General features: G+C 50.5%; 1 protein-coding gene across 3 annotated transcripts in view; it reads left to right on the top strand.

The window, feature by feature from the left end:
• The window catches only part of SEPTIN9 (septin 9), a 250,111-nt gene that overhangs the window by 92,413 nt on the left and 133,657 nt on the right, over positions 1–24,041 (top strand). Inside the window, exon 1 of one of the 3 annotated variants that reach the window (XM_024206298.1) lies at positions 8,940–9,163. The exons of the other annotated variants lie outside the window; for them this stretch is intronic. Within the exon in view, the coding sequence (XP_024062066.1) occupies positions 9,109–9,163 (55 nt within the window). The 5' untranslated portion in view covers positions 8,940–9,108. Of the gene's footprint in view, positions 1–8,939; positions 9,164–24,041 lie in introns of those variants that run through there. 3 annotated transcript variants of the gene reach the window in all.

The raw sequence follows: 24,041 nt of genomic DNA, 5'->3' as shown, positions 1-24,041 counted from the left end.
GGGGGGCTGCCCGAAGCCGGTAGCGCTGGCTCGGGCAGCTCGGCTCTGAAAGTCTGAGAGGAGAGGAGCGGAGCAGAGCAGCCGCAGGAGAGGAAGTGCCCGGCCGGCATTTTCCCGGACATGTTTGGCTTTTCGGCAATTCCCCCCGGACGGGGGTTTGATTGCCGAAAAGCCGGACATGTCCGGGAAAAACCGGACGTATGGTAACCCTAGAGAAGCCAAGCAGGGACTGGTGTATGTAGCAGGAACCACTGGAAACGGCCTCATGGCAAAGCAGTAGGGAGCCATAAAAGAGGAAACTCTCCAGCCATTTGCTGGCGTATTTATGACTGGAAAAGTTCTGGGTTGAAAAGGTCACGCGCACACTGCTGAAGGAGCTGCTGGGGCAGCATCTCTGCAGGCTGATTCCCCGGCTGGCTTGTGTGCTGCTCTCTGGAATGACATACCCAGCTGGATAGGAAAAGAGCATTGCACTACCGCCTAGCAGCCTGGTGTAACTTGAGAAGGAGCGCAGAGGGAAGGGTGGGCGACAGACAGGCAGAGAGAGGGAAAAACTAGGCTGTGTATGTGGGAGGAGAGATAGGGGCCAGGGTTGTTGTATAAGCCGGAGTAGCCAAGGGTAATCTCTGCAGCACCTCAGCATGGAGAGCCGTCTTCTTCCTACATCGCCTCCTTATCCTGAAGAAAGGAGCTCGGAAACTCTCAGCTAGAGACCAGCTGCAAAGGAGAGGGAGAAACATCTGGCAGCAAAGCATGGGTGTTACACTGGCCCATTTCTTCCTCCGAGCCCTCTCTAATTAGGGGCTGCCGGGAAGTTTTCAGTAACCAAAGTGGCCTGCTTCTCTGGGGACCAGGGTCCCAAACTAACCTTCCCCCCACCCCATTGTCCTTTCCCTCCACAAGCAGAGAGACATGCACAGTATCTCCTGCTGGGAATGTGAAGACATCTCCTCTCGCTTAAGATAACGGCCCAGCCACTTCTGACAGAGTCAGATGTCTCTGACAGCTGCACGGGAAGGCTTTGCGACGGGAGGGGTGTGTGTGTGTGTGTGTGTGTGTGTTAAACTCCTCGGGGGCCAAGCAAGGGTTCGGACCTCTCGGTTCAAGTGTCCTTGCCATGCTGAGTTTTGCGCCTGCGTGTTGTAATGTAGGGTAGCCCCTACATTATTTCTATGTGCGCAGCATGATGCATTGTCAGCTAGTTCCCCTTGTGGGAGAGCCCGCTTGGCCTTTGTTGTGAAAAGCCAGCCTCCAATAAGGCTGCACCTCAAACAGAACTTTTATAATGAGCGCTGAGCTGACAATAAACAAGCTGGAGGAGAGTTTCAGACTGACCTTATTTTACCTTGAAGGCCGCAGGGTTTGGGTAGATATAATCCCACTTGGCATTTCCACTCCCCCTTCCACTCAAGGATCTCAAAGCATTGAAGTCTCCCAACCTCCCCCCCATGAGGCATGGCAATGGTATCATTTGCCTATTTCCCCCCTCCCTGAGCCATACCCTAGTGGTGCAGGTCTGTCTTGGGCTAAGGGAGGCAGCGAGCATGCTGTGTCAACACTGCCGCGTTGGCTCTGCTGGAGGGTCCGTGTTCTGGCGAAGCTGGGGAGATCAGCATGTCCCTCTGCACAGGCTTCGGACAGTGTTTTTGTTTCCCAGCGCCTCGGTGCACACAATAGCCGGAATTGACGGCTCCACGTGAAATGTTTCCAGCTGGGCTCTGACACTGATGCCATGAGTGACTCATGTGTTTGCAGCATGAGGTCCGTGTGGTCAATAGCAAACTCATTAAGTGCACACGGGTCGCTCTGTGTAAATGGACAAATTGCTCATTCAGGTCAATAAGGCTCTGAGTGCTGCTGGGAGCGTCGCCTGGGGAGGGGGGCGCTTCATGTCCGTGTGCAGCTGACAGAGGCAGCAGCAGAGTTCCTGTATGGAGCCCACTGGGCTGTAGGCCACTCTCTCTGCCCCCTGGCATGCTACTGCTGACCCCCATGTGTTCCATTATAGTCTGTAAAACTGGGCCCATGTTCTCCCCACATCTTCCGTATCACATCTGCTCAGGTTGCTGGCACAAACAAGGTTTCTGTTGCCAGAGACAGTGTAGCTCTTGTTAAACAGAACTGTCAGCTCAGGGTCCAATCCTGCAGTCCTGAGATGGGGAAACTGCCATTAAAGTCTAAAAGAGTTTTGCCTGCGTATGGGTAGCAGGACTGAGACTCAAGTCTGAATTCCAGACTCCGGTCTCATTCACGCCATGTAAATCCAGTATAAATCCTGCTGAAGCGAATAGGTTTAGGGCCAGATTCTCATCTCAGTTACACCAGTGTAAATCCAGAGAGACTCAATTGAAATCAAGGGAGTTATTCCAAGTTGCACAAGAGGAGGACTTGGCCCTTTGCATATTGTTGTCAAGATCTGGTGTGCATGATGTACACATGGAAGAGAAAAGGCACGGCTTGATTCTCTGACTAAGTGAGCAAATTTGATCTGGAAACACTGATGGAAAATAAGTATCATTGTTACAGAGTCACTCTTCTTGCTGTAACTGTATTTTAGTAGCACTTGTTTTGTTTCAGGCTAAATTCATTCCTGGGTCCTGAGTTTCAAAGGAATTCAGGGTCAGGTTTTGAAATGCTTGCACCCACAGCCAGAGCCAGGACCAGATTTTCAGAAGAGCTCCCCACCCAGACGCAGCTGATGTGCTGACCCCATTTGAAAATCTCTGCCACGAACGCACTCTCCCTCAGTTTCCCCACCTGTAAAAGAGAGATCACAGGGCTTCTTCCTAGGGGTGTTGGGAGCAGAAACTTTGTGGCGGAAACCTGAGCACACGTGACTCAGAAGATGATGGGTGCACATGGGTGCATGGACAATGGCCAGTTTTGTAGTCACTTCACTGACTGTAGCGGCATTTAAAGCCCAGTTAGAAAGGAAGCCCAGCCCAATTTAATGACACTCCTTCCTTCCTTCTCTAGGAAGTTGCAAACCTTTCCTTCCCTGTTCCCTAAGCAGCTGGCTTAAGATTCCATTGGGTGATGTGTGTGTTTGCATTCACTGCACTGGATTTGGTAGGGATCCTAGTTCTGTCTAGGAGGGGCTGGAATGGGCAGGAAAGCTTTCCTGTGTGCTGGCTCTATCTTCCAGAGTTCATTGGTGGAGGAGAGCAGCTAAGGAGCAGTGAAGTCACCTGGGCTCCTCACTCCTGTGCCCCCTGACAGTTAAAAAGCCCCCTCTCTCCTTGGTTTTCCACTTAACTGCCCCTGTTCTGACCAAAGCAGACAGGATGGATCAGGCAGCATTGCTCCTGCATCAGCCACAGGGGGAGCTATAGAGCGTTCCGAGCCCCAGCCTTCTCCCTGCAGGGCACAGAGGCTGGTGGGTTCTTCCTATGGAAATTGAATTGTCTCGTTAGCACTGACCCCCAACTTGGTAAGGCAACTCCCATCTTTTCATGTGCTGTGTATATATACCTGCTACTGTATTTTCCACTCTATGCATCTGATGAAGTGGGTTTTAGCCCACAAAAGCTTATGCCCAAATAAATGTGTTAGTCTCTAAGGTGCCACAAGGACTCCTCGTTGTTTTTGCTGATACAGACTAACACGGCTACCCCTCTGAATCCTATGGAAAGGGAGCCCTGGCCTGGAAAGCTGTTGAGGGCTGATTCATCATGGAACAGCTGCAGATTCAGCTCAGCAGGGGAGGCGTCTGACTGCCCGATGTGAACAGCGGGTCCCCTCAAAGGGTTCCATTTTCTAATTAGAGTCAGGGGAGGGAAAAGAGGGAGATGCGGATTAATTATCTGCTACGGTTTGCTGGATAATTTTAAAAACATGCCTACGGGATTCATTTAGCCACAATGACTCAGGCCATCCGCTGCAACTGAGCCTGGCGTTCGAGGTGGGAGCAGACTGTGAGAGCGATAAGGGGGGACGCCGAAGGGTTTAGAGAAGAGAGCGTACTTGCAGTGTAACATGTCACTCCTCCCTGCCCCTGTTTTATAATACAGCTGTCTGGGCAGTCCTCTTGGTCCCTGGCATCTCCTTCCCATCCCTATGCAGCTGCAGGATCTGGAGCACAGGAATTGCCCAGCCTGCATGAGACCAGAGATCTATCTAGCCCCCTATCCAATTAACAACACTGGCCAGTACTAGCTGCTTCTGAGGAAGAAGATTGCCATGGGATTTGGAAAACTCAGACTCCAGCGTGAGCGAGGATGCACACAATTGACTGGGGAGATTGGAGATATGTTGGGGCCCAGCACAGAGTCAGATGCTATCCTGGTAGTTGATTTCAATGAGCGATTGCATATCGGGGTTAGCACCTCAGTCTCTTCATTTCCAAATTCCATCACAGCTCTAGATGCCCTCATCTGGGCCTAGTGATCTGTTGACAGCACCTCATCTTTATTACCAGCAAAGATTAGATGTGGGGTACCCATCTCCTCAATATCTTCTGTGGTGCAGACTGATGCAAAGCAACCGCATAGCTGAGATTATGTTAAGATAGCTGAGTTTGCCCATTAGACAAAGTCAACCTTCCCACCAATCCTAGCAGACCAGGTAGATCTGGAAGACCACACGAATAAATCTGGCGTTCAAGGAGTTTAGGGGCAGATTGGAAACTCGGAAGAGATGAGGACAGCTGTATGGAGGAAGAGAGGAGATATCAAGTCTGCTAAGAATCTACAACTCTATATCTTAACCCAACAAAAGCAAAACAATTCCAAATGAAAGCCGCCTCTTCCTTCTCCAGTCCTCTCATTGTGCCCAGTTGTTACACCCCATCTGGTATATAATTCACTCACTGTTCTCACACCCCTGTGCTAGTGACAGTGGCAGCCTTAGCTCAGATGTTGGTCGCTTTCCTCAGAGATTAAATCAAACCCACACAAGCATTATCAGTTAGGGTTTTATTCAATATTTATGGGAATGTCTATGCTGCAATTAGACACCTGTGGCTGGCCCATGCCAGCTGACTTGGGCTGGAGCTAAGGGGCTGTTTAATTGCAGTGGAGACATTCCAGCTGGGGCCTCGGCTAGGACCCTGCAGTGAGGGAGGGACCCTAACATCTACACTGCAATTAAACAGCCCCTTAGCCCAAGTCAGCTGGCACAGGTCAGCCGTGGCAGTCTAATTGCAGTGTAGGCATACCCCAAGTCTGAGTATGCTGCATGCCACGTTAGCTTTTCTAATATTCCTTTTCTGTGCACCACTCAGTGTGCTATTAATAGAACAGATGGCATTTAGCAGCCTTATATGAAAAGTAATTCTCTAAGGGAATGGAAGGAAAAAAAAGGAATCATCTGGAAAGCAACAAGTTGCAATGTGGCCATACAAACCTCTCTCCCTCGTCTCTTCCCCTGGCCCAGGTTGTGCAGTGTGAGGCAGTGGAAATTTTCCCATTTCCTCCACAATAGGTATCATTTTACCAAATAAACAGAGAGAAAGGGGTTTGATTTCCTGTTGATGACTTCATTTCCCCTATCTCTGTATTTATGGAATCTCCCTGTGCCTATCTCTGTTCTGGAAGCTGTTTCCCTCTATATCACAAGAGGTGTATTTCCCAGAGAAGCTATGAGTCCAGGCTCTGGCTCTGTTGTCATTGAGATAACTGGCATTAAAAATGTATCGAACTAGCAGGTTTTTCCACTAGCTAGTTCACTCCCTATTCCCTGACCCCTTCCCCATCTCAAAAACACAGATTCCATCACAGTACAACACTATTGCCTGGGTGACATATTTCGGAGGGTAACATCAGACTCCAAACGACGGACCCGGCTCATTGAGGGTCTCAGCAGTCTCCTCTCACACTGAATTCAATGGGAGTTGAGGGCACTGTATGGCTCACCGGCACTATTCAGCCCCTCTGAGGGCCAAGGGTTGTTTTCCTTCCATATTTCTTTCTTTCTTTGCTTGCTCACTTTATTTTTTATTTGTATTCCATCCCCACCCCCATCGTGACAATTCACCAGAGGCTTATGCCCATTAGCAGTGCTCGTCTCAGTCTAACTCAGGTTATACAGCTCCCAATACTGGGAGAATTCTCCATCAGTCTTAGCAAGGCAACTTTTCTCTACCAATGGTTTTCAACCTGGATCCGTGGTCTGCAGACAATGTGTAAGATTTCCAAAGGGGTCCGCACCTCCATATGACATTTTTTAGGAGTCCGCAAATGAACAAAGGTTGAAAACCACTGTCTTATACTAGCCAATTGTAAATCTCAGACTCTGGGGTTTGAGCTTTTTTTGTCCACTTAAAATGGATTGTGGATATAACCCCTGCACTTTAGCACCATACAAGAAGGAAGCACAAGCTTCCTTTCAAAATTGGTGCCAAGGCCACTGGTAGAGGTCAGCAGCATTGGATTCTGTATAATGTAACAATAGTTTCCTTTCCCCAAAGACTCAGTGTAGATCTGAAAATGGCAAGGGCCCACTACTAAGGATGTGAGATTAGCATCACAAGAAAGGCAATTCGAGCTGTAAACCCATGTGAGCTCATGCCATTGTCTAACGCACTTGGAATGTATAACTGGGCTCATTTAACGTGGGCTTCCAAAGAAAGTTGCACTCATGTATTTTTGAGCAAGCTCACATGTTATCAATGCAATAAGCTCTACATTATTTTTAAACCTGTGATGGCAAGGAGGCAAAGTGCAAACCTCTCTGAACTGTTTGTGGTTTACCAGTTCCGTGTAAAGAATTCAAGACACGAGCATTATTCTTTTTAAAGGGAGGCTGTAATGTCTGACAAGCTGTTTGTAGCTTAAAATACCGTACTGCTGTTTTAAAGGGTGCATTAGTCAGCTTGTTTAAACAATCATGGTTTTCTGTTTTTAAGGCACTCCTTCCATGTATTAGTAATAAAACCTCAGATTATTAAAACTGGGTAAAAAACAAATCACCTTTTCTGCTGCTGCTTTCATATGGCTTAAAACCAGCAGTGTTAAATACCCAATCTAGACTGGCGATCCATTTGTTTGGTTCATGTGATCTGCCCTGTTACATGCTAGGGCACAACCAATGTCATCAAATCAGCAACGGAACATCACTCAGTGAAGTCCTGGATTGGACAGCAGTGGAAATCAGCTGTGCTTTTCACCCTTCACTCATTTGCCTTTTGGATTTCCCGTAGCTTTAGACAGCTTTGGGCCAGTCCGTTTCGCTTTTGGGTTCCCGTGTGCTAGGACAAGTCTCTTTGGTGTTTGGGGGAAAAAAGTCATTAAAAATTGTAAAATAAAATAAATCTGCAGATGCGCCCCATTGCAGCAATGGAGGGTTAGACCCAGCCTGCTCTTTTTCAAATCGCTTCCCCCATGGCCTAGCAGAAAAAGAGTTACATTGGGTCTGTTTTATGCTACTTTTCCTGCTACTGTCTCTGAACAAATTCAGTGGGTTAGGGTAGCACAGTTAAAATGATTCTGGGGGAATCATTGGTTGGGAGAATAACAAGACAGCGGGCCAGATTCTGCCACCCCTACTCAGATGCTACGGGGTGAAGAGCTCAGTGTATGAATCTACCTAGAATGGAACAGAACGTGCTGAGTAGTAGCCTTCTCTGGGGTTACATATACCCGGTCTGAGTAAAGGTTGTAGTATCTGAGTCACAGTCGGAAGGGGAAAGCAGAAGGGGAGGGGCAACATACAGATGGGGGCGAAATGCACAATCTGAGAAGAGGGGAGGCAGAGAGTGACAAAACGGAGTCAGAAGCTGCACCCGGGCTCCAGGGCCAGAGTATATCAGTCTGAAACCACCCAGTTGTGGAAGACTCAGTCCCCAGGGAGATGCAGCATGATGATGTCTAACTGCTCTGTAGCAATCTCTGATCAGCTGCGGGAACATGCACTGATGCTATAGTGATGGGCATATTCTAACCAGTTAGAGTGAATGGATCATAAGGTTACTGGCACAGCAGGGCTTGAAGCTGTTGGAGGAGGGAATACAAGAGGGAATTGGGGAGGTAAAGCAAAGGAAGAAGGTCCTGTGTAATCCAAAGAAGGTTGGAAAGCATGAGGCCTTGTCTATGAACTAAAGTTGCACTGGTTCAACTCACTGAATTGGTACAATCCTTAAGGCCCACTCTACACCCATTGTTTGCCCTGACTGAACTAATTCTATGATGGCTATGGTTTTCTACCACCCTCCCCCAGCGTGGTTGCAGCTAAGCTGGTTATAGCAGGGTAGCTTATTCCCCTGAACTTAACTGATGTAAGAGTATCTACCACATAAGGGTGGATTGCACCCGTTTAACTACAGGCAGTTAAATCAGTGTCTAAATCCATTTTAGTTACTGTTGCGTGTAGACAAAACCTGAAACAAAGAGGGGACCGAGAAGAGTAGAGGTGGAAGTGGTGGGGAGAAGTGTGGAAATACAGGGAGGCTGGCAGAAATAAAGGGGGGTATAGAAGCAGTGGGGAAAGCCTGGGTCAGTACTAGGCATAGAGAATGAGTCTCCCCCGCCCCCCCCCCAAGGGGATGCAGGGTGGCATGTTCCCTGTCCATAGTGGCAGAAGGTGATTTCTCCCAGTGGCAGGGAGTGCGTGAGGGGCACCCCCAATTGTAACAGCATCACCCCAGCTCTACCCAGCTGAGCTCCGGGGTCCTTGCTAGCGCGCCCCAGCCAGCGCGCCTTGCACAGCGTGTTTGCAAACACCGGCACGACTCACTTGCACTTTCTCGGGGAGCGAGGAGTGATCGCCGCCCTCCCGCTCTGTTTTTCCCCTCTCCTAAGGGCCGGAGGGCGACGAGGCAGCAGCCGGCGGTAGCGAGGTGGCTGCGTGCCCCCCGATCTCCGAGCCGGGAGGCAGGTTTGACGGGCGTGCCGAGCAGCCAGTGCGAGGAGGGGAGGCTGGGACTGTGCCCTGGGTGTGTGTGAGCGAGCGGGGAGGGCTCCTTCCCTCTGCCCTTCCTCCATTCATTCAGCCCGAGCCTGCGAGCGGGAGGGGGCCCCAGAGGGGCTCCGGCGAGCTCAGCAGCGAACCTAGCCCGTGGTCGCTGGGATCCTGCTGTCGGGCCGGCCAGGGGCTGGGCAGGAGTTTGGCCGCAGCGCAGCCACCCCCGGCCGGGGGCTTTATTTGGGGAGGGGGTGGGGGCAGCGCGCCGCGATGTCAGACCCGGCGGTGAACGCGCACTTGGAGGGCATCATCTCCGACTTCGAAGGTAGGAGCCTGCGCCGCGGGGCAGCCCTGGGGGGTCCCACTTAGCGCTGGGGGGATACTGCTATCTACCCCCCCCCCGGCGCGCAGAGGGGCAGCCGGGGGAGACGCAGCAGCAGGAGGCAGCGCCTGGGTCGAGGCTGGGTTGGGGGGTGGATCTGCCGGGACGTGGGGAGGGGGCCGCTGGCTCCTGGGCTGGAGGAGCGCACGGGGCTGCTTGCGCGCTGGTTAGTTTCCAAGTGGGCGCTTCAGCCAGGACGCTCCGGGCTGGGCTCGGTCTGCGGTGAAGTGCGGAGCTGAGAGCGGGACTGCCCTTGCAGCGGGTCCCCTCCCTGCTCTTGGGGCCGGCGAGCGGCGGGGGCGCAGGGCAGGGGGGCGCTAGCTCCGGTGAGTGGCAGGCGGAGTCCCCGGGAGGGTCTCAGCGCTGCAGCTGCCTTGGGGGCTCTGTGCGCCCGAAGGCCTCAGCAGAGGCCGGGCTTTCAAGGGGGCAGGACAACAGCTGGCAACTACCCCCACCTTGTCTCCTTCCCCGCCGTTGTGCCTGCTCGGGCCGGGCCTGCCACCCCTCCAGGCTCCAGCCATCTGTGGACGGGATGATCCAAGAGCCAGCGTCGCCTCCCTCCCTCCCTCCCTCCAACCTCCTGTTGAGCTGTGTCTGGGGCAGCCTCCTTGCCAGTGCAGGGAGTGGGGCCCTTCTGTTCCTGGGTCCTCGTGGGAGGGGGATTATTGCCAGCTCCTCCCCTTCCCCCCAACCAGAAAGAGACCTGGAAATATTTGCGTTATTCCAGCAGCATCTGTGCTCAGCAAAACTCCTTGAGTTCCTGGCCCTGAGTTCTCCTACAGGGCAGCGTAGCGAATCCGCAAGCAGATCAGTCCGGGATTGCTAGGCACTCTTTGTCTGTGGGGCAGTGACTGTCAGGGCCCTGTCCGCAGCACCTGCCAGCACCAGGGGGGCTGAATCAGGTGTGGCCATGGGATCTGTGTGTTTGGCGCTCATCCAGCAGTGTGTAAAGGGTTAGCTTCCAGTTCGCTCCTCCAATGTGGCAGAGTTGGGGACTGAGCCCAGATCTTTGGGTCCCAGGGCCAGGCCAACGTCATACTTCTTCTCTTCTGGGAAATGTGGCAGGCTGTGCTTTTAGGGTGTGGAGAACAAGGGGATTGCCATCGCCTGGAAACAGCTGCATTGAGTCACTATCACTGGTCACGGCTGGAGACTGGCCCTCTTACGTGCGGGAAGGCAGGGGACAGACTTGGTAGGGTTTGACCTCTTCTTCAGCAAAGTGAGAAGCGATTGGCTCCACTTGTTGACTTGTCTGGGCTTCTGTAGGTAGGGCTGGGGAGGCTGGAAAAATGGAGGTGTCTGAACCTGGCCGGCTGCCATCTCACATCCTCTGGCAGCTTTTTGGGGAGTTCAGAGATGATTGTTCTCAGTTCTGAGTGTATGGAGGTGGTGTGGGTTTTTTTGGTTCAGCTCAGCGCTGCACTCTGGTGTTATCTGCTAAGGGAAGATCCTCAGGCTGGATTTTTCCTCTCTTTTCTTACTCTGTTTATGTAGGTTTTTAGTCTGAAGTGCATGCCTGACATAATAGAGAAGGCTGTGACTCTCCAAGCACAAGAACAGGAGTACTTGTGGCACCTTAGAGACTAACACATTTATTTGCGCATAAGCTTTTGTGGGCATAGAATAGAACATATATTGAGGAGATATATATAGATCATGAAAAGGTGGGAGTTGTCTTACCAACTCGGCGGATACAGACTAACACGGCTGCTACTCTGAAACCAAGCACAAGCAGGGCTTGTCCTTTGCTTCTCTTGAATGCCAGCACAGCTTGGAGATAGCTGTGAGATGGCCATAGCTAGCGCTGCCGGAGGAAGCTTCTTTCGTGCACTGGGTTAGAATTTCTACTGCCTGTTACAGCATCATTACTTTGTGGCAGCCTGAGCCTCTGGAGAGCATACGAAAGAGAAGGAGTATCTCCTCCTCGGACCCTTGTGGAGCGCTGAAGAGTTTTGAGGGATGCCTTTGAACTGAGGGCTCTGGGCATGTGCCCAATGTGCTGACTTTTCAGGAGAGCACAAAGAACTAGCCCAGTCAAGTCTGGACTCTTGCCAGAAAGGCATGTAGGCCAGAGACAGGCAATGACAAGGCAAAGGGACGAATCTGGAATGGGCCTGGAGAATACAGGTGTGATTTTAAGATCAGGGGGATTGTTCTTCCTAAAAATGGTGCGAGTTCTCGAAAAGCAACATTTTCCCTCCAAAAGCACTGGGACTTAAGAGCCAGCCATGGTCCAAAGAAACTGAGCTTCGCACAGTGGGCTGTAGAAAACCAAGAAATAGCAGAGCCCTAGGGCAGGGGTGATGGGTCATGGCTTTGGGTCTGTCTGTCTAGATACTTCTGGGGCCTCTGTAGCCATAGTTTCACAGCACTTCACAGACCCTCATGAATTCAGTCTTGTATCCCCTGCAGTGAAGCAGGGACATATCTTCATTCCCATTTTGTAGTGGAGGAAACTGAGGCACAGCATGTCTTGCTTCAGGTCACATACAGCTGGGAAGTGAACCTGAGTCCTAGTTCAGTGCTTCAACCACAAGATCATCTTTCCCCTCCTGTGAAAATCAGGGGCATGTCCTCCCCAGTGTGGCCACCCCTTCCCCGCAATCTTTTACCCTGAGGACTCCAGTCTCTGCAGCAGCACACTGGGAGGGGTGTGTGTGTGTGTGTGTGTGTGTGTGTGAGAGAGAGAGAGAGAGAGAGGGAAATACAATCTCATAACAAAGTAAGTGCTGGTGGAAGTTTGGAGTGAGTGAAGCTGCCCGACTGCTCGATCAGTTTTCCACTCTTTGTTTCATCTAGTGCGTGTATAACTACCCTTCAGGGACTTGCACTCACATCCCTGCTGAAGTACGCTCAGGCTCTGATTTAATTACAATCCTCCCCTTTCACCCACCCCAACTGCATTTAAATCTGTCTGCAGCCTGAAGTAATCCTCCACTCAGAGAACAAACTGAAGACGGTAAAGGCCCTGCGATGAGCCTGAAGGCTGTTAGTTGCAGAACGTAAATGTTCCCCCCAGACAAGGAGCTGCCCCCCAGTGGGAGAATTTTCATGCCAGTGTGGGTGTTCCCAAAACGGCAGCCCCTGTCCGTGTAGTGAGAAGCAGAGAGAAAGCTGTGGATGCATCTGGCCAAGAGTCCTGGCATTGCCCTGAGCTGGGATCCAGGTTAATGGTTCACAGCTTAATTAGCTGTCGCGACTCTGCGGCGGCATCCCAAGCAGAGACCCTGGTAGTGCCAGTTCCAGTTATTCTCTTAACCCCGTCGATAGTGAGCCTAGTGTTTGACTTCTGGACGGGCATCTCAGCCTGACCTGGCCCAGGGCCAAAGTGAAAGATCTGGCCAAAAAAATCACAAGTGACACAGACCCCAGATCCTCCGGAAGCTGGAACCCTCTTTGTTCTTGCAAACTGCAGGCCTGTCAGCCCTGCAAAAAATGTTCCCTTTGGCCATCCCTGTCTGGTTCCTGTCCTAGTGTCTTTTGCTGGCTTGGGCCTGACACTTTACCTAAAACTACAGAGTAGCAGAAGGGAGCGAAGTGCTGCTTGGCATGAGAGGATGCTATTCCTTCCTCTCCTCCTTCGCCCCCCGGTGCAAGTGTAACCCACTGGTTGTGAGTGTTCTGGGCATGTCCACAGGGAATAGGAGTCGTTACAGCCCCCAGCCTGGGCTCTTTAGTTCAAGCCGTAGCAGCTCATGCTTTTATCTCGGGAGGTCCTGATTCAATCCCAGGGCGTGGGCCAAGAAGGCGGCCGTCACTCAAACATGAGTCCCTGCTCAGGGTGTGGGGATGCCCTGGTGTAGTGCAGGTTTGCACCTGGGAGCCTTGCCACTTCTCATGAGCCAGCGTGGTGGGGTTGCAATGCCGCTGCTGAGGGGCGTGGGCATCCTTTCACAAAGCACATCTTCAGGAGGAGGAATGCGAGTTGTTGCAGTGCCGTTTGATGGGCACCAGCATCCAAACCAGAGCATCAGCTAGAGTGGGGAAACCCCCGTCCCCTGTGATGAGGTTGGGGGTAAAAGTGGCTCTGCCATGCTCCTGTGGGCAGTGCCACAGGTGGTGGGGAGGAAACGATCTGATTTGAATTGGGCGGCAGCATGGCCATCTATAAGCATTGGTGGGCTAACAGGTATGGCGTGGGATACTTTAATCCCCAGTATGTGATTGGCAGAGACTTTGTCTCTCTTAATAAGCAGAGAAATCTTTTCTCCCCCCTTCCCCACATTGTTTGGAGTCTGGTTTGCCAAGACTTGTGCAGGACCAGCACAGTCGCACTCCTGAGTTCAGAGGTTTTGGCAGGTCCTCTGAAGAGTTCTTCCTCCTCTCACAGCGAGCTCAGCCCTGCACTGTGCCAGTACCCCCAGCCTCACCCCCGTCAGATAGCTCCATCAGCATCTTAGATTGCCCAGCACTAGCACAAAACTACACAAAACCCCCAGGCCCAGCCAGCTCCACAGTGCCCCCCGGGGCCTGGACTGCAGCTAGCTCAGCTTTCAGTAATGTGAAATAAATACATATGTGCTGTATGGTATGGAGACACTCTTCCAGCATTTGAACTACATAGCATGACTATGTGATGCTTGCTTGCTTGCTTTTTGGTATGGGGATCAACCTGAATCTGTCCTAATGTCAAGTTACACTAGAGAACCCATCCCTGGAGTATCCAACTGCTGACTGCAGTATTCACGAAGATGGGGACAGTGGGGAGAAGTGGGGGGGTTCTCACCAGTATTAAGTATTACTCAAGGTGGGTTAGTTCAGGACACTAGTAATGTAATAATACTTTGCACGTATTACAGGGCCTCTCAAAACACTGAGCAAACATTATCTGCTGAAGTAATGTCCCTTAGAGAGAGAGAGAGAAGAGGTCCATTCGTGAAGTACAGCCATATCTAGGGTGGAATACAACTGTTGAATGACCCATGAACAAAGGTGTGTCTTCACTAGAAGTTCATGGAGTTGAGTTAGCAGACATGATGCTGAGTACAACTTATCTTTCTCCACTCTTGCCATCAGTTGTGGTCAGCATCAGCTCCAAACATGGGATTTCCTAACGAACACATGACCCAAATGGGGAATGAGACCATAAATCACTTGAAACTGCAGGGTAATATAAGGAGGCAGAATGTAATTACCAGAGTTAGCATCTGATCAGGACGCTAAGGCTAGCACCTTTGCTCCAGCAAAAAAATGCAAAGTAAGTTCCAGTTGTCACCAGTGGTTAGATCCTTGGCTTTACAATCCATCCCAAAGACTTCATCTCCAGCAGCGCAGTGACACCCTGCTGGGCCATCGGATCGGCACCGACTCACCGGGACGAGTGTTGCTTACTGACTCACCCGCTTCTTCTTGTACCTGGGTGGGCCTTGGCAGTCTCCCATCCTAGCCTAGTCCTGCAGAGCTCGTGAAATCTGACGGCATCAGAGTGCAAAAGTAGTGTGGCTTCGGGCTGCCAACATACTATAGTGGCTTCTTGTGTAGTTTGCTACTTGGCAGAGAAGAGCTCCTTTTATTAAAAAAAGAAAACAAGAACCAATCAGAACGTGTAACTCACAAAAGTAATAGCTTTTACAATCCAATGCAATAGAGCTGGCTAGAAGCAGGCATTACATGGGAAGGTAATTTATAACAGCTGACAATGCACCTCGATTCTAACTGGCAGCACTTTCTCCTTTTCCAGTCCCGCCCCCAGCTCTGCCAGTGCAGCTCTATCCTGCCTTACATCACCCCCTGATATTCCAGTCATGGTCTTCACTTGAGCAAGGTCCACCAGTTGTACCTGACCTCTGTGATGGTTTTCAGGGTCAGTGGGAGCTTAAAAAAAAGGCTGCCAGGTCATGTTGACAAAGCACCCAAGTAGAAATGGATCCCAGGGCTTTCCAGAGGCCAGAGTCCTGTGGGGTCATCCAGCCCAACTTCTTCCCTAAAATCCAGTTCAGCAAGTGTTTGGACTCTCATAGGGACACATGGCTGGGGTATGCATGCTAAGCCACTCGGTGCACACATTCTTCCTGCATGCTGCATGAGGGAAGCAGCAGCTGCTTGAATGCTGCAGATGCTGAGTATCAGCCATGATGCTAATATTAGAGAGCAGTATGCCAGAGGGGTGGCTGTGGTGTTATGTGGAGAATGTGACTTGAACTCAGTATGGTGCAAAGCCGGGGGAGAGGAAGTGCACAAGATCTTCATAACATTTCATTTGGGTCCAGACTGACTCGATCAAGAGCATGGGCTGGATGCCATGTGCATTTGGGCCCATTGGATGGGCTCTGATCCATCTGAGATCACGATGCATGGAGTGGGGCCTACTTAGGGCTTGTCTACACTTACCGGAGTATCGACGCTGTCATGATCGATGCATCAGCGGTCGACTTAGCAGGTCTAGTGAAGATGTGCTAAATTGACCGCAAATCGCTCTCCCGTTGACTCCTGTACTCCACCTGATCGAGAAGAGTAAGGGGAGTTGACGGGAGAGCGTCTCCCGTTGACATCGCGTAGTGTGGCCCCCGCAGTAAGTAGATCTAAGCTATGTCGATTTGAGTTACGTTATTCATGTAACTCAAATTGTGTAGCTAAGATCGACTTTTCCCTTTAGTGTAGACAAGACCTAACTAAAGTCCCAACATACTGAAGCAGTTCCATTATTCCAGCTTCTTTTGCACACGTTCAGGGAAGTAGATGCTAGAAAATCTTTCAAGGTGCATCTCAGAGCATCTACAAATCTTGGGTGAGAGGCTTGGCAAGTAGGTATCCCTGCCCCCAATCTTTCTGATTTCCAACAAATCAGATTGAGATGGGCCCCTTCTTGCACTCCTGACACCGTACACACATGCCTGACACTAACAAATACCTCTTCCCCAGCTGTTTGAGGAAGCTTAATGCTCAAATTGACCGGTTAGATTTTATATAATCCTCAAATGAGACCTCTGAGGGTTGTCTCTGTCCTCCACCTTCCCCTTAACAGTCTTCTTGAATCCAAGGCAAAAAGATGGTGTAAAATGGAAGCGCTTCCCCCAAAATAACAAACATTTTGGGAAGTGAAGAGGCTGTTTGAGCAAAGGGAAGAGGAGGTGGCTCGTAGAATGCCTGATGTTTTAGCACAACTGAGCTGATCAGTAAGAATGGAAGAAATCACATACCTACCTGCTTAGTTTTGGATTTTTACCTTTGTCCTGCCAATATTTTTCTTTGGGACCAAAGCGCATCAAACTGGAGGAGGTGGAGAGGTGAGCTGTGGAGCGACTGCTTGTCTTGATTTCATTAATTTTGTAGTGAGGTGAGTGGGGATATGAATCTGGATCACTGGTTCCTCCAGCCCAGTATCCTGTCTTCTGGCAGTGGCTAGTGCCAGGTACTTCAGAGGGAATGAACAGAACAGGCAATTATCGAGTGATCCGTCCTGTTGTCCATTCCCATCTTATGGCAGTCAGAGGCTAGGGACACCCAGAGCATGGGGTTGAATCCCTGACCATCTTGGCTAATAGGTCCATCAATGGCTATTTTCCATGAACTTAGCTAAAACTTTTTTGAGCCCTGTTATAGTTTTGGCCTTCGCAACTTCCCCTGGCAATGAATTCCACAGGCTGACTGTGCGTTGTGTGAAGAAGTGCTTCCTTTTGTTTGTTTAAAACTTGCTGCCTATTAATTTCATTGGGTGATCCCTAGTTCTTGTGTTGTATGAAGGAGTAAATAACACTTCCTTACTCACTTTCTCCCCAGTGTTCATGGTTTTATAGACCTCTTGTCATATCCCCCTCTTAGTAGTCTCTTTTCCAAGCTGAAAAGTCCCAATCTTTTTAATCTCTCCTCATATGGAAGCTGTTCCATACCCTTACTCATTTTTGTTGCCCTTCTCTGTACCTTTCCCTATTCTAATGTATCTTTTTTGAGATGGGGTGACCAGATTTGCATGCGGTATTCGAATTGTGGGCGTACCATGGTTAGAATGTTCCTAAGAACAGCCTTTCTCATCAGATTTCCAGCACTGTCTGCCTCTAATTAGGCCAGAATTACCACAGAAACCATCTGTCATGGTACTTCAACAGTTCTGCTTTCAGCTGGCATCAAGGGCAGCAGAGGTGTCTGTGAGGGCAGGGCGGGTACCTTTCTGCATCTCACAAGAGCCTCTGCTCAGGTTTGTTTGAGTTTTGGGTAAGGGTCTCATGGCTTTTCTTACTCTGTCGAGGTTGGTTTGCCAATCTCTAGTCTCCGACAGATGTGGAAGCAGCTGGTCACTACAGTAGCCTATGGACTTCAGCCTCTAGTAATAGTCATAGAAGCTGGGGGTGGCACAGGTGACTAATAGTCCTGGGCATGCAGGTTCCTGGAATTTTCCCGTTTGTAAAGTTAATTCACTTGGAATAAGTAAGTTGGGGGAGGGGAGGAGGAAAGAAAAGGGTTTCTGTGCCTGTGGGAGCTAGACTCTGGTGACAGCCCTGGCCTTGTCCCTAGTTAGGAAGTGGGATCGTCCAAGGGTCTCTGGTTGTGGCAGCCTATGCAGTGAGGAGCCCGGCTGCTTCCCCTGGGGCCTACAGCAGTCTACACTACAAAGCACGGATTGTTCTGTGGCACCATGCTAAGCCCCGGAGCTTCCAGTGCTGCAGACATGGCGAAATCCCAGCATCTTTGGGTGAGGTCAGCAATGGGAGAACTCTAAGAACGGCTTTGCACTAGCACAGGAGAAGCGTTTGGGGGTGGGGGGGATGGGAAAAGGCCTACGGCTGCACATCCCAGCCCAGAATGTGCAGGTGCTTGGGCAATGCAAACTGGCCGAGGCCAGAAGTGAGGAGTATCTTTGGAGCCCGCACTGTGAGTGCCCCCTGCCGTCTGCGGCCCCTCATTTGGAGTCCCTCCAAAGGGCCTGGTATGCTGCCCTCTGAAGTCTGCTCTTCCATTTTATTCTCTGCTCTTTGCCCTTAAGTGGCTTATTTGACCTCCAGACCCCCTTGTGGGTAGAGTGCGGTGGAAGCAGCTTGTTTTGTCTTGTCCCAGGCTAGGAACCGCTGCTCCTTTCAGCCTGGCAAGTGTCAGCAAAACCGCAGTTGTTAAAGGGATGTGAAGCCTTGGTGTGGCCTGGCCTGGCTGTGTCACCTGGGCTCTGCTTTCCTGCTTCCCTTTATTTATTCTCTGGTTCCCCCTCTGCGCCCCTGTAGGGTACATGGCCCATTTTCGTGGGAGTGGGACCAAGGGCAGCAGCAGCAGCCAAACCCTGCGTTCGGGACATACTGTAAATTCAGAGACAATAATGGAGACATCAGATCCCAGCTTCACTCCAAATATTTACATTACTAGCTCTACTATTTCAATGAGGAGACAGGGCGCTTGCAGCTGGCCCAGCCCTACAGCTATCAGCTGTGCTTTCCCTCCCTCCCCCTCCCCCCGCCTCTGTCCCCACCCCCCTCTTCCTGCTGGAGCAAACCCCAGACAGCACTTTCTCCACTGTTCGAGAGATGAGGATCGGGGGGGCAAGGTGGGGACGGGTAATGGGCTGTGGATCCTTTTGCTTCCGAGTTCAGATCGAGCCCAGTCTCTTGGCTGTTGGGTGAAATGTGAAAAGAGTGGATGGGCCCATGTCTGGTTCGCAGTGGGAGCGCATTCATAGTGCTGATAGTGGGGACAGTGTTGGTAGAGAGGCCTAGGCCTGGCTGGTTTTGTCCCTGAGCTGCTGTGCCTCATCCTTCCACTCAGTGCTGGGGCACGCTGCTGCGCTGCGTGTCTGCCACCTTTCCTTTCACAATCGCTGAATCCCATTAGCCCCGCTGCCTCACCCACGTCTCCACCCCCGGGCAGATGCCGGCAGAGTTTAGGGTCTGGTTGCTCCGCGGTTGTCTTTCACCAGCACACTCTAGCACTCCCTTTTTCCTTCCTTTGTACGTGAAGGACAGCACTGAGGAAGAGGAAAGGGACCTTGGGCGAGGAAGAGGTTTATTGTTATCCCTGACGTGGTCCGAAAAGCTGCCCCTGGATTAATGAAAGCTCTCAGTGCTTCGCAGCTGTGACTCAGGCGTTCGCTGTGATTGCTTTTCCAAAGTCGTTGGCCAGCGCTCAGCGCTCAGGGCTGATTGTCCCAGCAGTACATGCAATGAGTTCTGGGTGTCCTGGGCTCTCGCCGGACCAAAGCTCCCAATGACCGCTAACTATAATTACTAAGGCGACCTTTCTCTTCAGCAGAGAGAGAACATTTCCTTTTCTACTCTTAATTTATTTCTCTGTAAGGGCTTGACTGCACTGTAGTGCTAGCTTGCGTGCTGTCCCTGACCTGTCCACACACAGAAATCTGTAGCTCATGTTAAGTGGGGCTTTAAACTCTAAATAGCGGGCCTCTCCGGGGCATATGGGTTGAAGCTTGAGTGGTGATGGTTGAGCTAGTAATGCAGTGGGGAGGCAGCTACAGCTCGAGGTAAGACCGAAGTGAATTTTCATGGTGTTGGAACATGTGTCCCTAGAGAACCGGGAGATTGGGGAAGTTTCCTCCACCAATGTGCCTGAAACCTGACCTGCAGGGACCACCCTCAAGGTGGGAGGGGAGTTCTGTCTCCATGGCTCTTTCAGTTCTTGCCACCTCTGCTCCCCTTGCCGGTGCAGAAACCATTGGCTCAGGCGGAGGAGTGAGGGACATGGATTTCTGGCAAATGGGCCATTACAACCCCTATCCCTGGTGGTAATGCTGGAGATGGGCCTGGGTTATGTGTTTTATAGTGTTTTGAGTCTGACCCTCTAGTTCCAAACTGGCCTCAATCTGTAATAATGATCCAAATGCCACTGAAGCTGGTGGAAGAGAGGGGCTTGGAATCCAGATTTTGCAGCTTGATCCCTTTTCCATGTGACAGGGATATGGCAATAAACCAAAGGACCCCTCTGGGGAAGTTCAGAAAGAGCATTATAGATTCCGGGAAATCAGGCCTGGTGGCATCTAAATTCCAGGGCAAAGGATGTTGGGAGAGCATCTGCTACGCAACCAACAGAGTGATGGATAAGCGCCACCTCCGTTTGCACAGAAAATATTAACTTGAGTAGCCACCATGGTCACGCCACTCCTTGATCCTGGTGACTTGCGCAGCATCCAGCCCGATCCAGTCGCAGGGGAGGCATAGCGAGGGCTTGCAGAGACAGAGAAGGCAAACCAGATGAAACCTGCAAAGATCATTTGAGAGAGAAACTACCACTGGAGAAAGGGATTGTTGCAAGTATCGGAATTCCCTGCTGGGAGCCCATCGCTTGTATATATTTATTTTAATTGCTAACGGAAAAGTAAATTTTGAGCAAGGGAGAAAGGGCCATTTTAGATCTTGGATTGATCATTCTTTTGAAGCAACTTTTAGTTCATCAGATGTTTCAAGCAGTAGTGTCCCAGGGAGGGGAAATGGGAAAGGGATGAGGGTTGGGAGGAGAGAGAAAGGGAAAGAATCCCTCCCAGTACTACTTGGCAGCAGCTGCCTCCTTGCAGCGCTGATCTTTCCCCTGCCCTGTGGAAGCCAGTGCTGCTTGGGACATTAAGAGTGACTGATCGGCCGCTCGTTTGCTTTCGCTCTTCTTTCCCCCTTCCTCCCTCCTTGGTTTCCTGGGCTGTTGTTTAAGGAGAGTGGCATGATGGTGTGTTTATAGTGCTGTCAAATTCTGAGAGGCTTGTGTACATGTCACGACTGCTAGGAACAAGCTGCCTCTGAAGAGCATGGCCTCCTGTGGAGTCAGTGTGGGGAGGCAGAGGGCTGGTAAAGATGCTGGCAGGCTTTCCCCAGTTGTCTCCTCTTTCACTGCAGTTGATCTGAATCTTCACCTCTTCTCCAGACTGGAGCTCACCAGTGAGATGAGTTTGGCGGTCTCATTAGAGTCCCCATGGGACACTTGTCCAGACCTCAAAGTGGCAATTCTTCAACAAAAAAACTTCAAAAACAGACTGCAACGTGAAACTGCAGAACTGGAATTAATTTGCAAACTAGATTCCATCAGATTAGGCCTGAATAAAGACTGGTTGGGTCATTACAAAACCTAAACTTAATTTCCCCAATACTAATTTCTCCCTACTGTTACTCACACCTTCTTGTCAACTGTCTGTAATGGGCCACTCTCTTACCACTTCAAAAGTTATTTTTCCTCCCTTGGTATCCTGCTGTTAATTGATTTATCTTGTTAGACTGACCTCACACTTGGTAAAGCAACCCCCATCCTTTCATGTATTTATACCTGCTCCTGTATTTTTTACTTCATCCATCTGATGAAGTGGGTTCTAGCCCACGAAAGCTTATGCCCAAATAAATTTGTTAGTCTCTAAGGTGCCACAAGGACTCCTTGTTTTTTTTGCTGATACAGACTAACACGGCTACCACTGAAACCTGTCACAAAAATACTAGTTGATTCTGCAGGATTGGCTCTTATTGCGCAGGAGAGGATTAGGCCTGGAATAGCGTAAGGCAGGGGTCCTCAAACTGGGGGTTGGGACCCCTGAGGGGGTCGCGAGGTTATTACATGGGGGGTCACGAGCTGTCAGCCTCCACCCCAAACCGCGCTTTGACTCCAGCATTATAATGGTGTTAAATATATAAAAAAGTGGTTTTAATTTATTAGGTGGGTTGCACTCAGAGGCTTTCGATGTGAGAGGGGTCACCAGTACAAAAGTTTGAGAACCACTGGTGTAAGGTATAGCAGGGCAAGATTGGGCATTGGCAAAGCTGTGAGGGGCCTCAGGGCAGGACTGAGGGGCAGTGCTCTGTGCATGTGAGCGGGGTCCCCAGGATCGGAATAGCCAGCAGGCCCAAAGGGCACCGGCAGAACTGTGTGGTGGAAGAACTTGTACAGCTCCGCGCTATATTTGGCTCCAGACAGATCTGTTAAACCCTCCCTCTTCCCAAGCTTGCCCAAAGCTGCTTGGTGGCACTTCTCCCTGTTAGGACACGTTGTCAAACAAAGATTTAGTAATTTAAACTATTGAGGGTGATGAAATCTCCTTTCCAGAACCTGGCATTAATCCCCCGTCGCTCCATGCTCAGCCACCCACCGCAAGTGGTCTTGACATTTCTTTTGCTCCCACGCCTTCCCCTCAGGGTACGTGACTCGCATCAGAGATGGCATCTGTCAGCAGAGTCTACCTCTGATGTGACAGGGGACCTTTAGCTTCATTAGACAAGCGAGGCAGGCTATGGCTACACTCGAGAGCGTACAGCATTGGTGCAGCTGTGCCGCTGTACGCTCTCGACTGTAGCTGCTCTGAGCCGACAGGAGAGAGCTCTCCCGTCCACTTAATTAACCAGCCCCCAACGAACGGCGGTAGCAACTCGCCCACTGACATAGCACTGCCCATGCCGGTGCTTAGGTCAGTGTAACTTATGTTGCTCAGGGGAGTGGCTTATTGGCACCTCTGAGCGACCTACGTTATACCAACGTAAGCCGTAAGGTAGACATAGCCTAAGCCGTGCTGGACAGTCCAGAGCAATGGTTGCTCTCAACCCTCTGTGGCTGTTTCCCCACGTGTGCCCAGCACTGCATTGCCAAAATAGGAGTTGATGCTGTCTGCGTGATGTACAACAGCGGTCATGATGCAGGTGACCAAGGCTGCAGACGATGTTAAAAAAATCATCTCTGGAAAAACAGCATTGTCCCCAAGGAAGAAACAGAACGAAAATCTCCAGCACAATCGTGGTATTTTCTGCAGCAGGGAGAAGGGTGGCTTAAGTCAATCAGCCCAATCTTCAAATGCATCTTAATTTACAAAGACGACAAGTGAAAATTGTGTAATCCCTTTCCCTTCCTAGAGAATTGTCTCAAAAGACATCTCCAAAATTTAGCCGCCTTCTACCCCTGACTTTCTAGGATATAACTTTGGAGATCTTTAGTACCTTCAATCCAAGGATCTCAAAGCATTTTAATGAACTAAGCCTCACAACCCCTCTGTGAGGGAGGGAAATATCGCAATCCCATTGTACTGATGGGGAAACTGAGGCATGGATAAGAGAAGTGACTTGACCAAGGTCTCCCAGCAAGTTGATCTCAAAGCTGGGAATAGAATCCAAGGGGCTGATTTTTTCTGTTGCCTTACACCAGTGCAAAATAGGTGTAAAGTGCTCCCATTCTTATTTGGTAGCATTTTGTCCAGGTGAAACGACTTTCCCCAGATGAGAATTGAGCCCAAAGCCTTTTTATCTATCCAGTACAGTAACAGACAAGGTCTGAATTTGACTTAATCTGGGAGCTGTTGGTTGCTGTTCTTGATACCTGAACTCTGCTTTTCCACATTCAAATGGGCATCTGGTAAAATGATGCAATGGTTCCCAGTGGCTGAGTGTACCACATGGACTATTACAGGTCATCATCATCATTTAAATGAACACATGCGGAAGGGACGTTGCTTGGAGATGTTTGGTTTAGATGAGATTTCTGCGATTTCATTTACTGCCACCTTTTCTCTTTTTCTGTTTACATGCTGTCACCGTCCCCCACTTTATGATGGTCCTAACGTTAATCTGTCCATCACCTTAAACTGTTGTACGTAACGCATGTGTCAGCCTGGGAACTACACTGAAGCCATTTCAGCTCTGTTCTGACACTCGGTAAAAGGCATTATAAAGCGTGTGTGCGAACTGAGGGCTTGGCTGCACAGCAAGCGACTGTTGCTTGGTGGCAAGCGGATGCCCTGTTGATTCACAGTGCGAGTTCCTGTGCCGTAACTTGCTGCGCAGACAAGCCCTGAGAGTAATGTGACCATCCCAAACGCATGCTGCTTGACGCTATTATACCACACCAAGCCCTTGTGTCTTATGGACGTGCCGCAGCAAGGCTGGCTGGGCAGGAGAGTGATGTGGTCTCCTGATCCAAGCACAAGAGTAGG

This window comes from Terrapene carolina, unplaced genomic scaffold, assembly GCF_002925995.2.
Source record: "Terrapene carolina triunguis isolate 2854851 unplaced genomic scaffold, T_m_triunguis-2.0 Scaffold192, whole genome shotgun sequence".
Lineage (NCBI taxonomy): Eukaryota > Metazoa > Chordata > Testudines > Emydidae > Terrapene > Terrapene triunguis.
Note: the sequence above shows the minus strand (reverse complement) of the source record. Positions and strands in the feature narration are given on the sequence as shown.